The 22,200-nt window shown below is 34.8% G+C and overlaps 1 protein-coding gene across 1 annotated transcript in view; it reads right to left on the bottom strand.

Moving 5' to 3' along the window:
- Positions 1-22,200, bottom strand: part of LOC135201917 (synapsin-like) — a 272,048-nt gene that overhangs the window by 17,626 nt on the left and 232,222 nt on the right. Inside the window, 5 exon segments of the mRNA XM_064231214.1 lie at positions 908-1,075; positions 2,785-2,881; positions 5,314-5,519; positions 15,498-15,602; positions 21,783-21,849. Of these exon segments, the coding sequence (XP_064087284.1) occupies positions 908-1,075; positions 2,785-2,881; positions 5,314-5,519; positions 15,498-15,602; positions 21,783-21,849 (643 nt within the window).

The raw sequence follows: 22,200 nt of genomic DNA, 5'->3' as shown, positions 1-22,200 counted from the left end.
TGGATATGAGAAACTGTAATTTACTTTATCCCTTAATTATGAGAAACTACAATTTTTCTACGGGTTTTCTAGGCAAAAGCCCGTGCTGGCATGTGTCCAGCTTAATCTAGACTGACTACAATTTTTCCATTGTCTAAAGCCTCAAGCGTTGACGAAGTGTGTATGTTATAAAGGCCCAAATGAGGAATATAACTCCTTAATCTGTAGGAATTCATTCAGTTTTCAAAGCTTTTAGCATAAATTTCCAAATATCTATCATTATTTTCTCATTCAATCAAATCTGTAGGAATTCATTCAGTTTTCAAAGCTTTTAGCATAAATTTCCAAATATCTATCATTATTTTCTCATTCAATCAGAGGTCAATTATGATTGTTTTTAATGCTTTACAATGCACCCTCCCGATATGAATACACATGGGAGGTTTATTGACTGCAACTATCTTAACTTCTAGACAAATAAATTCATAAACATTAACCAAGTTTTTGCCCAATAATACAGCCCCTTCAATTTCAATAACAGTTTTCTTGTCTCAGATGATCAAAGTTTTAACCTTGAAATTCTGATACCTTACCCCTACTCATGAACTGACTGTATCCTCCTTAACTTCTAGACAGATATATTCTTAAAAGTAACCAAGTTTTTGCCCAATAATACAGCCCCATCAATTTCAATAACAGTTTTTTTTGTCTCAGATGATTCAAATGTTAACCTTGAAATTCAGATACCTTCCCCCTAATCATGAGCTGACTGTATCCTTAACTTCTAGAAAGAAATATTTTTAAACATTTCCTAAGTTATTCACTCAATAACACAGCCCATACATTTGAAAAAAAAAAATAGTTTTCTCGTCTCAGACGATGAACCTTTTAACATTGAAATGCAAATTATTTTTCTTCCCCTGCTCACCTGCATCTTGATGGCCACCAGTTCGGCGATGTAGCGTCTGTCATCCTCTTGCGTGTCGCCCATGAGGGTCAGCGCGGAGTCGTTCACTTCGATAATGTGTTCGTTGCCGCCCTTGTCGACAATGGCTTCGATGGCGCAGATGTCTAGTCCTCCGAAAAGGGATGCAACCTGGGGGAAGGTAATTTTGTTGTGTTTATTTATTTATTTATTGTTTTTATTTATAAATATTTATCTATTTATTTTCTATTTAGGCAGTCCCCGGCTTACGATGGGTTCGGCTTATGATGTTCCGGGGTTACAACGCTTTTCAATTATATTCATCAGAAATTATTTCCAGGTTTACGACACATGTTCCAGGGTTACTGCGCTTACGACACTGATTTGGCGGAAGAAATATGACTCCAAAAATGCAAAATAATCAAAATTTGAAGGTTTTTTTTTATGGGAAATGCAATATCAATGCAGTTTACATAGTTTATAATACAACTAAAGCATTAAAAGTAAGGTTTTCTTAGGATTTTTGACGATCTTCTGGCTTAGGACAATTTTCGGCTTACGACGCATCTCAAGAATGAAACCCCGTCGTCATAAACCGGGGACTGCCTATTTATTTATATTTTTTTTAATTTGTTTTTTATTTTTATTTATTCATTTGTTTTTATTTATATATTTCTATTCATTCTTTATTAATTTACTTATTTATTTATTTTGATTTATTTGTTTATTTTCATTTATTCATTTAATAATTTGTAAATTAATTTTTATTTATTAATAAAAAAATAATTAAATAAATAAATGAACTGATAGCATATTTAATGACCCGGTTGGCTGACTGGCGTAGCTTAAGCTGAACTTACGCCAAAATGGGGCCCTATTCCAAAATGGATAAGAGGACCGATGTGGACCTCAGGATTCTACCTTCTAATACAACTGGATCCACACTAACAGATTATTGAGTTTATGATGTTACATTTATTAGAGTTAAAAACTTTAATGAAATAGGAACCTTTAGTTTTCTCAAAGGTAAAATAAATGATTGCAGATGGCTCCTAAAATCCGTTTATGGTGATAAACTAAAATCAATTGTGACAGATGGATTTATGAAACTCGATTTATGAAACACCTTTAAACTCGAGATAAACTAGAATTACTAGGTATGTATATAAAAAAAAATATTATTGTAAAAAATTATTGGGCAAATTAAAATTGCGATGTTTGTAAATGAACTTTTTTTATTTAAATTAAAAAAAATTACAGCAAGCACTGAAATTGTATCGACACTAATAGATAATTCAAGTTTATGACACTGAATATTTTTGTCTAATCCATTATAATTGGTTAATATTGTAGGTATATAATTTTGTAATATTTTCATAATATCCTACTTATTATGTAAATGAAATGTAATATTCTTTTAATAAAAAATTAAAAAGATATTGTAAAAATTAAAGTGAAAAAATCTTAACACGAGTTCATAGTATAGACTGAACTTGTAAAGGTTATAAGTTATGTATACTTATTGGATCAAGTTAAAGTTGAAACAAGGGTCTCTCGTCCGTGCATTATTAAAAACACATCGTGAAATATCTCTTACTGGTTTTATGTGTACTTAGAAAAGTAAGAGTTTTAATTATACGTATTTTTTTTATTCTCGAATTCCTCAGCTTACAAACTCTCTGGATATTTGTTCAAAAAGCAAAAGTATTAATCGGAATAAGTAAATGTTACAAAGTCTTTAACTTTAGATAAAATACTATTTTGGCTAGTGACATCTATCATGCCTTGAAGCAAAACAAAGTCACTATACGTACACCATTTGTACCTTATCTTTTTCACTTATTACTTGAAGAAATATATTTCTGTAGAGTTTATCTTACCTCGTCGACCCATGCTTTATATCTTTCCGTCATGGCTGCCTGTTCCAACATTGCAGAGCCGGTGTTGGTTTTCCAGTTGCCCGAGATGGATTTTCTCCTGTTGGGAAAGATATAATGATTATTTAGCGGCAAGTAAAAATTTGACTCAATATAAACATTGCATGCGATGGCTGTTCTAGATCAGACTTCGTGGTTTCATAAATAAACAAACCATTCATAAAAAAAACCCGATTAATTGATCATTTTCATTCACAGGCGCATGAATTAGTTTGAAAGTTTCTGTAGTTGCAATGTATACTGCAATTTACATACACTTCTAATTCCCACGATACAGCTAGCGTCCACTTACAGTTAATACTATCATAATAAACCTAAATTCACAACTTTTGACAGATAGCTCGGACACTAAAATCGTATATTTTTTTTAACGATAGTTTTAAAAAAAATAAATAAATAAACAACGTATTCCATGCTAAATTAGCCGCCTGACTGACGACACTTCATTGAAAAATTTCCCTTATCAGCCATTCACCGTAAAATTGAATATTCATTAATATTCAAGGAGTCACGGTTGAATTTGGCATTCATATAAAGTTCCAGAGGATATAATAATGCCGGCATATTTGTGGAATGAAATGATGCGGAAATTTTTGCTTCTATGATGCGAGCATCGCATCGCAATTCATTATTAATGGCTTGGAGCTAAAAATTAATTTCATACGGACTCATTACCATTAATTTACATTCAGGATCTATTATAAGTATATGATAATGCTTCATGCACAAGGTACTTTTTTATGGGGGGGGGGGGGGGGGGGGGGGGGGGGGGGCGGTGTGCACTGTTCATTCAAGTACCATAAATGAATTAAAAAAATTTTTACCCTTGTGTGGACATATTTCGCTTATCCACAAGCACAGTATTTGAATAAATAAATCCTCATGTAGTATAAATTCTTATTATTATTATTATTATTATTATTAATTATTATTAATTATTATTATTATTATTATTATTCAGAAGATGAAACCTATTCATATAGGACAAGCCCACCACAGGGGCCACTGACAGGAAAATCAAGCTTCCAAAGAAGATGGTACTCATTAGGAAGAAGTAATAGGAAGTAAAGGGAAATACAGAACGAAGAGATACCACTTATCAAAAAAGAAAAAGACCAATATATAGATAAATAAATAAAGATGTATCAAAATGCAAGGAAAATAGTATATCGGCCAGTAATGCCTTGCATTTTCGCTTGAACTTTTGAAGTTTTAAATGTAGGTTTCTTCTGTGGCACAATTCTTTTGACACTTGCTGTACCCAGGTAACTGAAAATATGATTATCTCATTACAACCAGATGTGCGCGGAGAATGAAATCTGTCCTTTCATGGTAACCAGGAAAGACTTGTTGTTTGAAAGCTGTTGTACTTTACCTTAGAACTAAGCTTGTTGCTTGACACCTGTTGCACTTATGTAGTCTAATGTGCTTGACACCTGTTGGGCTTTATGTAGTTAATGTGCTTGGCACCTGTTGCATTCATGTAGCCTAATGTACTTGACACCTATTGCACTTATGTAGTCTAATGTGCTTGACACCTGTTGCACTTATGTACTCTAATGTGCTTGACACCTGTTGCACTTATGTACTCTAATGTGCTTGACACCTGTTGCACTTATGTAGTCTAATGTGCTTGACACCTGTTGCACTTATGTAGTCTAATGTGATTGACACCTGTTGCCCTTATGTAGTCTAATGTACTTGACACCTGTTGCCCTTATGTAGTCTAATGTGGTTGACAACTGTTGCATTTATGTAGTCTAATGTGATTGACAACTGTTGCACTTATGTAGTCTAATGTGATTGACACCTGTTGCACTTATGTAGTCTAATGTGATTGACACCTGTGTTGCACTATGTAGTTGCTTAATGTACTAATGTGATTGACAACCTGTTTGCACTTATGTTAGTCTTTAAATGTGTAGGTTGACACTGTTGCTTTATGTATTTATGTGTGACACTGTTGCACTATGTAGTCTATGTGGTTGACACTGTTGCACTTAGTAGTTCTAATGTGTTGACAACTGTTGCACTTATGTAGTCTAATGTGTTGACACCTGTTGCACTTATGTAGTCTAATGTGGTTGACAACTGTTGCACTTATGTAGTCTAATGTGGTTGACAACTGTTGCACTTATGTAGTCTGATGTGCTTGAAACCTGTTGTGGTTCATGACTTTGTGTTTGTTAAACGTTCTAAATTTTTTGGGTGGTAGTAGTACATTGTTTTCTTATTTTATATATTTTGTTGTAATATTTTTACTCCAGACTCCCTTGAACAGCCATAGGAAATGATTGGGGTTGCAAAGATTCACATACCATTACTGGAAACACTCCCACATGCAAAAGACTCTCTTAATTTCCAAGGAATACTTGGAAGAGTCTGTAGGCTCGGACGCTCCTACAGGAAAAAAAAAAAAAAAAAAAAAAAAAAAAAAAAAAAAAAAAAAAAAAAAAAAAAAGACTCGCTTACTGGAAACACTTGTACATTCCCCCGATCTTCTGGATGTGGATGTCGAATTTGGCGTCGATGTAAGGCTCGGTGGTGCAGTAGGTATTGGCGACGGCCACGACTGACGCCATGTCCTGGAAGTCAGCGTTGCTCTCCACGCGGACTTTGCCCAGACCGCCGTGGGCGTGGCCGATCTTGAAGACGCACGGGTACCGCGGCGCCGATAGCTGGAAATCAGACAGGTCGTTCATAAAAGGCTCCAGGGTTGTTTTAGTACGGGTATGTGTATGTATATACATAGTAAATTCAAGAATATTGAGCTATAAAAATATAAATGTATTGATTCTGTACATAAATTACATATATTGTATATGTATTTATTGTAAAAAGACCTTTAAAGTGTATTTTTCAAATAAAAGATAAAAAAAAAGTTTGATAACTGAAACTTGGAGAAATCACTGAAGGAGATGAGGGCATTTTCTTCAATAGTAGAGCACATTAATTACTGTTTTTGAGTAGCCAGTATTAATTTTGTAAGTAATAGTATATACAATTATTATGGTGTTTAAAAAATGATTAAAATCCTAGTTAAAAAAAATCCATAGTAATTTGTAAATATCGTTGGTATATTATTTTGTAATATTTTGTAACATCCTACTTATGTAATTGAAATGTAACATTTTTCTAATAAAAGAAAAAAAATAGTTGGGAAGGACAAATCACTGATTAGGATTCAGTTATATTTACTTCGATAACTTAAAGAGAAATTAGACTAACAATGATATTTCGATAACTAATAAATAAATTAATCTGAAGGCTTAGAGTTAATTAGACTCCCACATCTGAAAAATGTAAACAAAATTAACAAGAGGTTCGTCTCGGTTTCAGGGTAGTGACTGAAATAGGAAAATAACTTGTACAGGATTCTGGATACATTTAGCTTTGTAACTGCAAAAGGCCGACAACTCTTCCCCAATAATGATTTAAAAGAATTTTATAATTTAATTTAGTCTGATAAACACAACAGGTAAAATAATAAAAAAGGGTCTAATTTTCATTGAAGCTTTGGAAAAGAGGCAATCTGAAGTCTTTGGAGAAACAAGTAAACACCAGTTCAGATTTATGAAAAAGTAAAACTGAATCATTCTTAAAACCATAACACAACAGTAAAAGTTATTATGTTTGCATGAAATTGTGAAAGTGACCGAGTTAGACTTTCTAAATGAGGAGCTAGAAAATTACCTTGATACAAAACTTTCCCTCTGGAGAGAGAGAGAGAGAGAGAGAGAGAGAGAGAGAGAGAGAGAGAGAGAGAGAGAGAGAGAGAGAGAGAGAGAGAGAGAGAATATGTTATAGTCAAAGTAGTCAAAAATAGGAATGAAGGAAAAAGTCACCCTCATAGGCTCCTCCTTTCCGTTCAGAATTTCAAGAAAAATAAATATGGACACAAATGCACGTACGCTTACTCTCTCTCTCTCTCTCTCTCTCTCTCTCTCTCTCTCTCTCTCTAAATGTATCCCCCTGGATATAAAACTGTCCTCTAACACTTCTACCTGAAAAGCTGGAAGAGGGTACGATTTAAAGCTGCAATAACCGGGGTTTCCAAACCTAACATCTTGTTTAAAAAATCACGGCCGGCTGGTTCCTTTAAACTGGAGGATGGAGATAGCCATGACCCTAGTACACTCTTCGCTTCTAATGACGCGTTAATTATGGAAACCACAATTGTTTGGGAATGAGCTTCGCTTTTTTACCATAATGAATCTTGTTAAACTACTTATACAGATACAAAAATATAAAATACGTATATTATATATTATATATATATATACATATATATATATACTTATATATATATATATATAGCTGAATCACGAAAGTTTGGAACGTGATGAATATATAAATAAAGGTAGAAGCCATTTCATATATATATATTATATTAATTTACATATATATATATATATATATATATATACATATTTATATATATATATATATTTATATATATATATATATATATATATATATATATATATATATGTATATACATGCATAAAATTTTGTAAATATATATACACTTAATTTTCATTTCTGTACATCATAAAGGTTTAGGGTATACCACTGCCATATTTGCATCTATTCACAATGCGCGCCTAGAGAAGAGATGAACGAGAGACGAGAGATTGAGAGGATGGAGAGAGGAAGATGAGGAGAAGAGAGAGACGAGAAGAGAAGAGAGATGAAAGAGGAGAGAGAGAGAGTCTTCAATAAAACGCTGATGCCAGTCACGTTTGGGAATGGATTCCAAATACAATTTTGTTTTATGGCCCCACACTGATTCCTAGGAACGATAGATCACACACATCCGACATCATTTGCGACGCTAATGTATTTATGATCCTAACTCCTGTATATTGGAGGGTCAGTTTAGACAGTGGATTTTATCTTAATTGGATCGGCTTTTCCAATTTGGGATCAGAACGTTTGTGGTCTCTGCTCGTCTGCAACGGATCTGACTTTTTTTTAGCCTCAGTGTCCCCTGCTGCTCGCACCAGACTCCTATGGCTTTGCCTGTCCGTCCGCACTTTTTCCTTCCGCCCTCAGATCTACAAAACTACTGAGGTTAGAGAGCTGAGAATTGTTATGTTGGTCGTCCAACCCTCCAATCATCAACCATACTAAATTGCAGCCCTCGAGCCTCAGTAGTTTGTATTTGATTTAAGGGTAAAGTTAGCCATAATCATGCTTCTGGAAACGCAACAACATAGGCCACCACGGCCGGTTGAGAGCTTCATGGGTCGCGACTCATACAGCATTATATACAGACCACCAAAAGATCTATTTTTGGTGGCCTTGATGATAAGATGTACAGAAATGCATTTTTTACTTGTTCCTGAATGAACATACGATTCATATAACACCGATTTAGCGATTTACTAAGCGCTGTAACCGCTAAACAGGTTTCTGAACTAAATCCTACATAACTTTTCAACAACTGATTGAATCACCGATTACGAAGACTAATCAGGCGTTTCACCAAACCTCTGTGAATGATACGATATTATTCTTCCCCAACTCTTATGTATACGTACTTTGAATAATAGTAATTACAAGTCAGAAAAGCTACATAGGAAAATGAAGGGGACAGGATCCATGATATTTTTCACTGTTGAATCACTGGACAATAATACAAACTTAATCACCGCTAGGAGCACTCAAAAACTTCAGCTTGTGTTTTCTGACTGAGACGCCAGATAAGACTGTTTTCTGTCAACTGTGATACAAAGCATAATACAATACAATGTGGGTTTCATTTCTTCAACAGTAATAGCATGTAAATTCGTATAATTTCCCTGAGCGTTTGATTATCTGAATGCAACAAATACTTGTTCTAAGGGTGACTGACATTTGCGGTGCAGACTAACAGCTCTAATCTTACTATAATGGGTGTTATGTCTGTCCGTCCGTCTGTCATTCAATCACGGCCAAACAGCTGGTCAGATGGGCATGAAACTTGGCAGGGGTATAGAGTCGACCCCTAAGATGGTTTAAAATGGGATTTTAGCCTACCTCCCTCTCCCCCCATCCCTAATTTTCTAGTAGTAATAATAGTAATAAAAGTACCGACACTTTATACATATATATATATATATATATATATATATATATATATATATATATATATATATATGCATATATATAAAGATATATGCCACGAAGTCTCAGGCCACCATCTTAACATAAAAATATAGATTTTTTCTTCTATGTTTTTACGAGCATTGCGCATTGTCAGTCCACAATATTTGGATCAAGAAATTGAATACATAAGAAAAATAGGGAAAGATTTATGCTATCCTTCACATATATTAGATATTTGTTATAATAAAGCCCACAAAATGTTTTATAGTGTAAGTTACACGCAGAAAGAAAATTCTAAGAACATTCTCAGTTTGCCTTATTTTAACGGATTTGAAACCATTAAATCATTGTTAAGAGCTTTTAATGTCAACCTTGTTTTTTCCTATAATAACACACTAAAAGGAATGTTAATAAAAAATGGCCCCAGAGAAAGCAACAACATAATATATAAAATTCCATGTATGGATTGTCCCTCATTTTATCTCGGACAGTCTAGCAAAGGCCTAGAAGTAAGGCTAAGCCAGCATAAATATTCTGTAAAAACTGGGCAAACATCTAATGCAATATTCATTTATTTAAGTGAAAACAGCCACCAAATAAATTGGGTTGGTAGTTCAGTAATTGCAAGGTCAAGAGATGTCTTATCACGAAATCTTTTAGAATCTGCTTAAATACAATTTACTTTTCATTGTAATTTCAATGTTAGTTGAGGCCTTTTTCATTTAGACCCTTGTATTTGTAACATGTTTAAGAATGACCTCAAAGATATAATTACAGACTAAATAAATATTAGTTGCCTTAGAGTTATCTTCGTTGTAATGTATGTCTGACATGTATTGTGAATATGTATTGTGAATATGGTTTTGTTTACCAAGTTCTGAATAGCTGTCACCTATAATCCTTTAATTGTCTTGTCCTTGTACCTGAGATGATTGTCTTAAACCTTTAATTGCACCCATTGTTTATGCTTGTTTGGGAAGGTAACTCATCTTCCAGGTGTCGATTCGGATAGGTACTAATCTCTTTATAATCCCTATCTGTCAGTTATACGAATCTTCTTCTATTGTCTTTTTCCTCATGTATGTCAGTTTCTGCTTAGTAAAGGACGTTTAACGTCGAAAGGTCTCGCAGATACTCCTTCGTTTCTTTTTTCCTTCGTGGCACATATCTTTCTTTATGGATTTATCACGTTCCTAACTTTCGTGATTTAGTTATACACGTGCACACACACAACACACACACACACACACACACACACACACACACACACACACATATATATTATATATATTATATATATATATATATAGATTATAATAGTATATATATAAACAAAGAAACTATTCATCAAAACCATTTGCAGTGGAAAACTTCTTATACCAGTTTCATTCCATTACAAAAGTGAGTGAATGTATTGTGACCATAAGGGGACTTATCCAGTCGACTCAATTAGCTGCACAGAAAATTGATGTCTGTCACAGATACTCAATTAGATGCACAGAAAATTGATGTCTGTCACAGATACATAAGGGCGATATTATGACCCGGATGCAAGAACAATTATCTGGAGGTTTTACAACCATGAGATGTGCTAAAAGACGAGAAAACAAACACCGATTCTCCTCTCTCTCTCTCTCTCTCTCTCTCTCTCTCTCTCTCATCTCTCTCTCTCAGTTTTTTCTAAACTTTTGCACAGTGACTCTTTCTCTCTGTTACTTTGAAACAAAGACGTCTTCCACTCTCTCTCTCTCTCTCTCTCTCTCTCTCTCTCTCTCTCTCTCTCTCTCTCTCATCTCTATGAGTCCCTATGTCAGTCTGTCCTAAACTTTTGCGCATTGACTTTTTTTTTTATTTCACTACACAGACGTCTTCCTTCTCTCTCTCTCTCTCTCTCTCTCTCTCTCTCTCTCTCTCTCTCTCAAGAAGTAACTTTCTCTTTTCACTCTTTAAAATCGTCACGGAATAGTAGCTGAGCAAAACATGCGCTCCTAGTAGACATTACAAGCAAATGGAAGAATTCTCTCTCTCTCTCTCTCTCTCTCTCTCTCTCTCTCTCTCTCTCGTAAACAAATTCAAATGGAAATGATCTGTTGAAAGAATGGTATCTTGGCGAGGAGATGGATCGCATAAAAATGCTGTCCCAGAGGGTGTGGTGGGGAATGGGTCTAGGAATGGAGGTTCCTCTAAGGGTCTAGGAGTTGAAAGAAGAGGATTGGGGGAGCGACTATCTGGCAGGGAGGGGGGGGGTTACGTGGGGAGAACGGGAGCGTGGAGGAGGCTGGAACAGCGAAGAAAATGAAGAGTGTCACCTAGGGAATTTTGTTATGTAAATATATACCACAAAAAACGAGCTAAACGAGCTCGTTTATCGGTATTCGTCTCTTACTTGAAAGAAGAAGACGAAGACGGAGAGAGAGAGAGAGAGAGAGAGAGAGAGCGAGAGAGAGAGAGAGAGAGAGAGAGAGAGAGAGAGAGAGAGAGAGAGAGCTTCTCCAATCTTCTTCGTCCAAGATACCCAGGTATTCCACATTATTTTCCCGATATCCACTCCTTGAAGTTTTATGATAAACTCGAAGAAATAAATAACAGCTCAATGTTCTGTATCATTTTTCCGATGCTGGATCTTCCTCCCTGCTTTCTTTCTTTCTTTAAAGAAAATATTGACATTTACGCGCCAGTAGTAATCAGTATAATGATGAAGAATTCGTATTCGAAAATGAAGTTTATTCATCAGCCAATACCAAGGGAATATAGTTTCATAACAAACTCCTGTTGACGAGGTCATGCTATAACAATGGACGCTGTTAACATAACACAGAAGTTAGCCAAAATAATACCAAAATTGCGGTTTCAAAATCTGACCCAAAGTGGCTGTGTCCAAAACCAATGCGCCCGAAAAAAATTTAACTGAAATCCATCAACTAGTTTTCCGAAAGTTTTGTTGAATAGAACGATGAAAAAAAAGAAAAACAAAATCAAATGTTGAATAGATAACCTTTATCCAACGTCATTTTCAGAAATAAAACAAAGAAACAAAATGCACAGACTTTTATATTCCCATTGCATCAGCTCGCCATAAATGACAGCCAGACAGCCGCGTAAACAAACAAAGTCGACGTTTTATTTTTCATTTCATTTATTTTTTTTTCGACAAAGGTCTTTGATGTGGGTTTGCTCGGGAATATAATCGTTTATCGCTTTACGTCGGTTTGTGTGTAACGGCGATTCTGATGTAGCAATGGGACCGGATGTGAATTGCTTTGGTTTGCTTATCTGTACATCTTATGATCTCTCTCTCTTTCTGTCTCTATCTCTCTCCGTACACACACACACATACACATAGACATATATATACATACATACATACATACACACACACACACACACACATATATATATATATATATATATATATATATATATATATATATATATATATATATATATACTTGAGGTTGCCAACCTCAGGCCCTTCTTCACGCTTGTTGCAACCATCAAGATCGACTAACTACCAGATTCACAATTCGCTGCTTAAGTGAACAGAAAATCATTCATCCTCACTTGGGAATCGAAACCGATCCCTCTTGTTGGCGAGGCGAGTGTTTTAACAGCAAGTCTGTGAGGTGTGTGCCGATATAAATAGGCATGAATATAAATTGTGGTAAAAAAAAAAATTGCAAATGAAATTCTGAAACGCAAGATCTGGAAGAACTGTTATCGTAAGAGAACTATTTCTTCCCTTGTATCCTTTCACAAGTAAAATTCTATTCAATTATTTATTTCTTTTCTTTTTTTGATACGAGAGGGATAATCCTTATCAGTGTCATCACTCCTCTTAATTATGGTCCATAATACTTCAATCATTCAATTAATATCGACAAGGTAATTATCATCCGCTTAACTTCGGTTACATTACCGCACGAATCACGCCACCTACAGGAGTTGGTTCGGATTAACGGTACCAAAGGCCTAAAGAGTCAGCGTCTGATGACGCAATCGTCATTGAAACACATACTTTGTAATGTGTTCGGCAGGGCTAATCTGATTAGTGTCGAAAGGTAATTGATTGCTAAAGGATTACCTGTATTTCAGCTTATTGAAAAGCGTTTCTATGAGGATTAGTTTGCGCATCCATACTACAAAAAATTATTATAGTATTCCGTTAAAGTGAGCACTATTATACATCTTAACAATAGAAAATTTATGTCTGCTAAAACTCTAAAGAAGCCAATTTTATTAAACATAAATTTTCTATTATTAACTAAGACGTATTGTAGTACTCACTTCAAAGGAATATTTTAGTACTCACTTGAACGGAATATTGTAGTACCAAACAGGAACCCCTCCCCCCCTTTTTTTTTGTAAAATGAATGTATAAGCTAATTCTTATACTAGAGCGACCCGTGCAATGCGTGAGTCTAATGCTTGGAAAATATTAGCACAAGTCACAAGCACTGATAATTGCTGGCATTTGTAGCAAGCACGGCAAGAATATTTACAGTAATATAACGTCCATTCAAAGTGTGATAAAAAATTACTGACGTGTGAAAAGGCGGAATTCGGAAAAGTATACGACTTATGTATGTATTTTCATCCACAAATCTAATATTTATGTAACAATACTTCAGTAATTTCCCATTGCTTTATAAATGAAAAATTTGGTCTACATAACCGTTGGCATTTTTCCCCAAAAAGTCTGTCAAATATTTTTTTTCTAATCAGCAACAGTTTGGAGTTAGTTTTCAATTCTGTAACGCATTTATACAAAAATGAAATAAAACACGAAAGTCCAACTTATTAGCTTACGTCAAAGATCTTGAGACCATTACCTTCAAAGATTCTGTATCCGAGTTACAAATTCAAAATATATACTGTAAACCCTTCAAGTTGAAAATACTTGAACGGAACCGTGACGCATCTGTGAATGAAATTTACATTAGCGCCACATTTCCAGAGCTGTAATGAGAACTGGAAACAAGGCAAGGTTATTTCTTGGACTGGAAATGAAGAAAGGGGAGGAATGTACCAATTCTGGTGAAAATGATGACAGTGGGGTTCGAAATGAGGGGAAAAGACCCGTTGAAATGACAGGATATGTCAGTGCATTTCCTTTAATTGGGAACGAAAGAAGGAAGTATAAGAAGATGCAGCTGTTAAGTGCAGGTGAAGGAACTAATTTTAACGTTTATTCTTATCAAATTCTTGTGAATGAAAATGAGATAGAAAATTACGGAATTACATTTCTACGAGTTTTAGTTTGTCTGTATTGTGTTTTTACGTTGCATGGAACCAGTGGTTATTCAGCAACGGGACCAACGGCTTTTCATGACTTCCGAACCACGTCGAGCGTGAACTTCTATCACCAGATATACACAATCTCTAACACTTCAATGGAAAGCCCGAGAATCGAACTCGCGGCCACCGAGGAAGCAGGTCAACACCATACCGATCACGAGATAAAAAAATTTACGGAATTACATTTCTCTGAGTTAAGCGAATGAGTGCCATTTTTAACTTATTCTTGCGAACGGAAATGCGATAAATAAATACAAAACGAACCGGAGTTTCTTCCGCAATCAAGTTTTCCCTACAGCGTATGATGTTGCTTGACACTCTCAGCCACAGACTATGAAACTTTTAGCCACGGCTCGGTGGTGGCCTGTGTTGTTGGCAACCATATCGTTGCCAGACACACGATTATGGCTAACTTTAACATAATAAAATAAAAACTACCGAGGCTAGAGGGCTGCAATTTGGTATGTTTGATGATTGGAGGGAGGATGATCAACATACCAATTTGCAGCCCTCTAGCCTCAGTAGTTTTTTTAAGATCTGAGGGCGGACAGAACAAAATGCGGACGGACAGTTTTCATTTCAGAAAAACTAACAAGGGGATTGCATTTCTGCGAGGAGAGCTTCATGATACCAGCAAAATGCAACGACACATTTCCTCTGAAGGGGAAATAGAGAAAGCGATTCCTGAAGACGACGAGATTTCAGTGAGCGAAAATGATAACAGTGGAATGTCTGGGAATGTACAAAATATAACAGCGAATTTCCAGCATGATTTGAACAACTAACATGATTCCAGTAATTGAAATTGAAGAAGAAAAAAAAAAGAAGCTCAGATGTTAAACAAATAAATGTAGTAAAGTTGTCGGGAATGTTATTCTAATGAGTGGAATGAGAGAAACAGAATGAAACTGTAATAGGATTAACAAAATTCCTTATCCTAATTAGTATGAAAAAAGCAGCTGCAACAAGGAGATTCTTTGAAGCAAAATGACCCTATGACAGAAATACATAAGAGGAAAAAACACAAAATAAAAAATGAAAAAGGAAACGGTGATAACATACAAAGAAATATACTTGAAAAAAAAAAAACACACACAAAAGAGCCCCAAAAAAATCCTTATCATAAAAAGTATGGAAACGCAGCTACAACACGGAGGTTCCTTAAGGCAAAATTACCCCAAGACAAAAATGTATAAAGGAAAAAGGAAAAGATGGACACATACACAAATGGTGAAAATTGTGATTATATAAAAAAAAAGTAACGGACTCACCATTTCCTTGTGGTTAGGGAAGTAATTCTGCTCTATCAGTGGGAAGTTCTCTTTGCCCAGTCGTTTCTGAACTTCGAGTAAGTGTGCGAAGACCCATGGCTTGTCCTGTAAGAAAAGAAGAGATGTCAGTGTCGTATCTACAGCCAAAGTATGAAGGAATCTATAATAAATATCCATCTACGGTAAGACTCGTTTAATAATACCAAAACATTAATCTCTACTGACACTGTTAAGATATCTGTTTCTTATCTTTGGCTGAAAAATAAGGAATTATATATCAAACATCCATCTACAGCAAGGAGCTTTTAAACGCAGTAAATATTATTCCATAGTAGATTTTTTTTTTTGCAGCCACAGCTGACGAATCGAAATACATATATGTATGATTCCTCTTGTGAAAAATAGTTATGTTTATAAAAACATATAAGAACTTGCAGAAATATTCAAAGGAATAAGAAATAAGCGAAAGGGATAGAGAAAGGATATGAGAAAAGGAAAGATTTTACGTAATACTGCACAGCAGATTGTTGCAATAAGTATGAAAAACTAAGATGAAAGACAGAAAGAGGCCAAAAGAAGAATAAATGACAAATATTAAGCGACAAAAAAAATGACATTACGAAATACACGAAAGGGTCTCCAAAATACTGGACAATATGCATGAAGGCCCAACAAATGACAGCATTGCGTGTAGAAAACAAAAAACCAAAATATTGGGAGAACCACCATACTAAGAAAAATGACAAATGCAAGGGACAGATGGGAAAACGGGAGAAGAAAATACAAGGAGAAAATGGAAGCAGGAATTCTGAAATATTGCGCGCATTATATATTGCAATATTCACGATGGGCTATCACACGAACACACAAGAATACAAAACCGAAAGAAGAATGTAGGGAGCGAGACAAAGGGGAGAGGAAATAATTGAAAGGGATGGCGGGAGAAAATGAGAAAAAAGTAGACGCAATGGAGGAAAGAACAGACATATTGCTCAAATGATTGCCGAGAGTTGCATGAAAACCCAATAAATAATAATAATAATAATAACCATAATAATAATAATAATAATTCATATTAGCATGTGTTTTGAAAAGGAGAAATGATTGTCGAAGGCTCTCTATAATCATAACGATATATACGATATATATATAAAATATATATATATATATATATAATCTATATATATTATATATATATATATATATATATATATAAAATATATATATATATTTGTAGTTTTAGAATTATGGATTATTTTCTCTAACAATATCACCAATATAATAATAATAATAATAATAATAATAATAATAATAATAATAATAATAATAATAATAATAATAATATAATGAGGAGGAATGTAAGGAGAACACCGAAGGAAATAAAATTGGCTGGAAGGAGTAATAAGAAAAACAGAAAATTTAATATCCTTTCTGAGTTCCGAAATACATTTGACTCATTGGTTTAGACTAAGTAGGCCTTGTGCCAAGCATGGACCTTGCGCCATTGACAAGAGTGATAAGGGTGAGAAATGGAGTAAGAGGCCCTGGTGTGGACCTCAGGACGCTTCGCAGCTAACAGTGGCAAAGGTCCCTTTAATCAGCGAAAGCCGGAACACGTCAATTCTCCCAATAGGTCGGTCGAGGCTTATCCGCCACAGATGAATAATTATTGGTCCGAACATTCCCGCGCAGGAGAGGTTTCCATACCAGCTGAATGGCTTAGCAGTGAAAAGGTATAGATTGGATCGCTTCATGGATGAATATGGATGAATGAAATGGATTCCTGGGCGCTCTCTGGGACCTATATATATCACCTCTTTTATGCAAATTACTCGTACATAAATCAATGTTTCCTCTCTGATGAGGAAGTTTCGAATTTCATTAGTTAATATCACACCTTCGACGGACATCTATTTGTTTCATTCAGAAGTCAAATGGATTCCGGTCCTTTCCACGTCTTTCATAAACGGTAAAAGAATAATTTTTAAGGGAACGATTTTATATGGGAGACAAAAATACACCTCTTTCAAAGTTTTCTGAAGTTTATTTGTATAACAATGGAGAAGTCTTTAAATTCCAAGGGCTCCGCCCCCTCCATCGTCTGACGGAATTTCTTTTGAGGTAGAGGGCAAGAGACTTCGAATGCTATGGAATTCTTCATTGTCATACAAATATTCTTCAAAAACAACGGAAGAAGTCTTTCTCTCTTTCGTATTTCCCAAAACTCTATTTTTCTTTTATTTCCTTGCAAAGACTAGCTTTTATCTTAATTGTCAGGTTCACGGATACTATTTTTGAACTCTGCTGCACGTCATTCTCTCTCTCTCTCTCTCTCACTATGAACTCATGCTACTGACAAGATATGCTTTAACAACGGCTCCGAGTCAATGAAGCTTCTATGAAGAGATGCGAATACTCGTATGCCCATAGCTTCGACAAATTATCCTTTACTGAGTTTTGTTACCACGACTGTAAAAATGCTTATTCATCATTGTCTTCTTCTATTTATCTGTCCGTCTTTCTATCTATCTATCTATCTATCTATCTATCTATCTATCTATCTATATATCTATCTATCTATATATATATATATTATTATATATATATATATATATCCATGGAGAGAGAGAGAGAGAGACGAGAGAGAGAGAGGAGAAGAGAGGAGAGAGAGGGGGGGGGGGGTTGGTTGGTTACGAAGACTGATAATTCACGTTAACAGTGTACAGTAGGTTTGAAAATCAAATAAAACTTAATTTGTTGACACAGCATATATAATCTAATCTATATATCTATCTAGCTATCTATCTATCTATCTATTATCTATCTATCTATCTATATATATCTATATATATATATATATATATATATATATATATATATATATATATATATATATACATAACAGATAGATAGATAGATCGACAGAAAGATAGATGAAGTTCACAGCCTTCAAAACAACCTCTTATGCATAAACAGACACTGTGTACTTTACTTGAACGGAACACGAAGCCTACACCCACATCTCAATGATAAATTACCTATGTTAGGCCATTACGTGGGCGATCGTAATGGTGGTTAAGGTAGAGAAGGAGGAGGAGGAGGAGGAGGAGGAGGAGGAGGAGGAGGAGGAGGAGGAGGAGGAGGAGGACTAAAACTTGTCTCATTTCGCTAAAATGTGGCCAAGGGTGATGCCGAGTCAATTACGCTCAGAGAGAGAGAGAGAGAGAGAGAGAGAGAGAGAGAGAGAGAGAGAGAGAGAGAGAGTGGGTTGATTAATGGTTCGGGGAAACTGGGTGATATTATTGGGTGTATATGACGGTTATCATTTGTTATGATTTATTCGCCATTGTTCGTCACTATTACCTTTATGTATTTTACGTCGTTGTGGCAGATTAGTCCAGGAAAACGCCAACAAGACCAGAAGAAATAATTTCTAATTTCTTACATGACGATACTCTGATATCTGGCCCATGCGGAGGGATTGGGAATTGAATAAATTTCCTGTCTTTGATTTCTATTTTTGATGAAAGGGATTCGTCTACGTAGATAACTGAGAACCTGACTGTGCCAATGAATAAAAAGATCTATTAATTTTTTACTCTCGCAAAATACATGATCACAGAAATGATTGACATGATTATAAAGTTCTTTCTGAAATATGATTTCGAAATCCATTATAGAAATGGTTGACATGATTATAAAGATCTTTCTGAAATACGATTTGAAAATCCATTATAGAAATGGTTGACATGATTATATAGTTCGTTCTAAAATACGATTTGAAAATAAGGATATCTATTACTTCTAGGAATGTGTAGATTATTATTATTATTATTATTATTATTATTATTATTATTATTATTATATTATTATTATTATTATTATTATTTCAGTTGATGAAACATATTCACATGGAACAAGCGCACAGGGTTCCATTGACTTGAAATTCAAGCTTCCAAAGAATGTCGGTTTCAATCTCTCACCGCGGACCCCTCACTGCAGCAGTAACTGATCCTGAGTAATTATTATCAGTGATTCAGTTCTAAAGTTTGATTTCATTTAATGTTTAGGCAGGTAAAAATAGCATTTCGGATTGAAACTTCATTAATTGCTAATGAAAGTTTTTCGTGTAACTCTCTCTCTTAGCCATTAACAATTCATGAAACTGAATAGAAAACGGAAACTTTTTATCTATTTATCTATAATTCACTAAACTGGAATAAGCCTCTGAGCGTTAAATTACTCATCAAAATACCAGAACTATTTTCAACTTTCATTATGAGAGACACTTTGCAACAATTATTGAAAACAATACTAAAATTAATGGGGTTAATATATCCACAAAGCAGATATGGATAATTTAAAGAATATATGTAGCTCCGGGGAATCTTAAGCGAATTATTTATTAATACTTGAATATATTTCTTAACACCCTCTTCATTTCAAAGATGGTCCGTGTGTATGTGTGTGTGTGTGAGAGAGAGAGAGAGAGAGAGACGAGATGAGATGAGAGAGAGAGAGAGAGAGAGAGAGAGAGAGAGAGAGAGAGAGAGAGAGTTGTCTCATTTTATTTCGAAGATGCCAAAACCTCAGAGTTCTTTGAAGACTTGTTCATTTTCAATAACGTTGACAGGAGTCTGATTCCGAGATCTACCTTTCCAATATTTGAACATCGCCCTGCAGTAAAGTCTTCCTTCACCTTTTACTCTTTGCAGCACGAACACAAACTCCTTCTGCAAGCACCGCTAGAATTAGTAGATCATTAGGAAGAGGTAAAAGTTTACAATTGGCTCACATTTCACAGGTCTTCGTCTCTCGGGAATCCTGTTGGGCAAATACTGCTTTAAGCGGAGGAGAGAGGAAGTTTTCCTGCCTGGGAATATTCATATTTCGTTAAATTATCTCTTTGATTATTTATGTAAATGATTTCTACGAAATGTCCCTCACCAAAACTTAAATAAGGGCAACATTACGATATGTACGTAAACGCAAGTTGAAATAATTTAACAACGTTGATATTGATATTTACAATTTTCTGAGGGGTACACAATAATTAAAATGTTAAAAGTTCGTGTATAATCTATAAACGCTTTATAAAGTATTTATAAATTATGCACGAACTTTTAACATTTTTATTTGTCTATTTTTATTATTGTATAAACTCTCGTGATAGAGAGTTTTCCCCCAACAATAATTATAATGTTATATCAATAAAATTTCAGAATTCGGAAAGAGTAAACAGTCAATTCTTTACCTGATTTGTTCTTAGTCTGTAAGTATCACATTTTCAGACAGTGACACTGGTAAAATATCAACCATTATGATTATCTATCGATATCTATTGTAGATATCAACAACGATACAAAATTAATCATTTTTGCTGATCAGCCAATAAAACATATTCTCTTTCTCCAATACGATTAGATTCAAACGGTCAAATCAGCTCCTCTACACCAATGAATCCAACGACATTCTAGGAAAACCTCCACTTATCCTGAACAGCCCCCCTATACAATCCACCTCCTGACGGTAGATTTACGGTAGGCCTATCTTGACAATTCCGTATTCATAACAACCCTTCAGCGTCACTTGAATGTTCCTCGAGAACTTATGCCGAGAGTTATTCATTAGTGTCCTCCAGGAGGCCTTATCCATAATAGGAGTGGAGCAGTGGCCTATACAGGCCTGGATCCCCACGTCTTTGTCTTCAAGAATAGAAGGGTAGATTCTGTTTCTGTTTAAAATGTCTCTACTCTTCCGCTTTTATTGGAATTGCTACACTCACCACATCATACGTGTGTATAAGTATGTGTGTATATATATGCAATCATATATGTACAATATATATATATATATATATATATATATATATATATATATATATATATATATATATATATCATATATATATATATATATATATATATATATAATATTTACATGGAATTGCTACACTCACCACATTATACGTGTGTATGCATGTGTATATATGTATATGTATATATATATATATATACATATATATATATATATATATATATATATATATATATATACATATACAACATACATATTGACAATATGCGCTCTCAGGGTATTTTACATAAATATGGATTTGTTTTCACTTCTGGGACTCAAGCTACACTGAGTGTTTTTTTTTCTAAACTATATTTATTGCTGCTGTTATGTCTGGGAATACCGAAGCAGAGAAAGAGAATGCCAAGGTCAGAAGGCAGAAGAAAAAAAAAGGTCGTTGCATAATGCAATCCAGGGAGGAATGATTACCACGGGGAAAATATGGGGGGACCCTACGGGTATTACAGGATATCCTGGTAGCAGGAGGGATGCTCTCCTTGAGTTGAACAAAACAATAGTCAAATGAGTAGAAAATAGTACAGAGTGCAATGCAACAATGCAGCTACGCTGTAACAATTAAATACATTCAAGAAAAGAAGGAAGTGACACAGACCAGAACCACTTTGGATTAAGTCTTACCAAGGGTGAGATCCCATTACCTCCTCAAGCCCTCCCGAATTTGAGATCAGAATTCCTAACGTGAAGGAAGCGAGGCCAACATCAAGTTCTAATAAATAGGACGAAGAGGAGAATTTCTGAGTATTCCAAGAATACATAGGATATTTTGAAGGCATGTTTCACCAGAACCATACTTAGCAATTTAGTGTGTGACCTCTCCAAAGGCAAG

This window comes from Macrobrachium nipponense, chromosome 28, assembly GCF_015104395.2.
Source record: "Macrobrachium nipponense isolate FS-2020 chromosome 28, ASM1510439v2, whole genome shotgun sequence".
Taxonomy (NCBI): Eukaryota; Metazoa; Arthropoda; class Malacostraca; order Decapoda; family Palaemonidae; genus Macrobrachium; species Macrobrachium nipponense.
The sequence above is the reverse complement of the archived record's forward strand: the minus strand, read 5'-3'. Positions and strand labels throughout refer to the sequence as shown.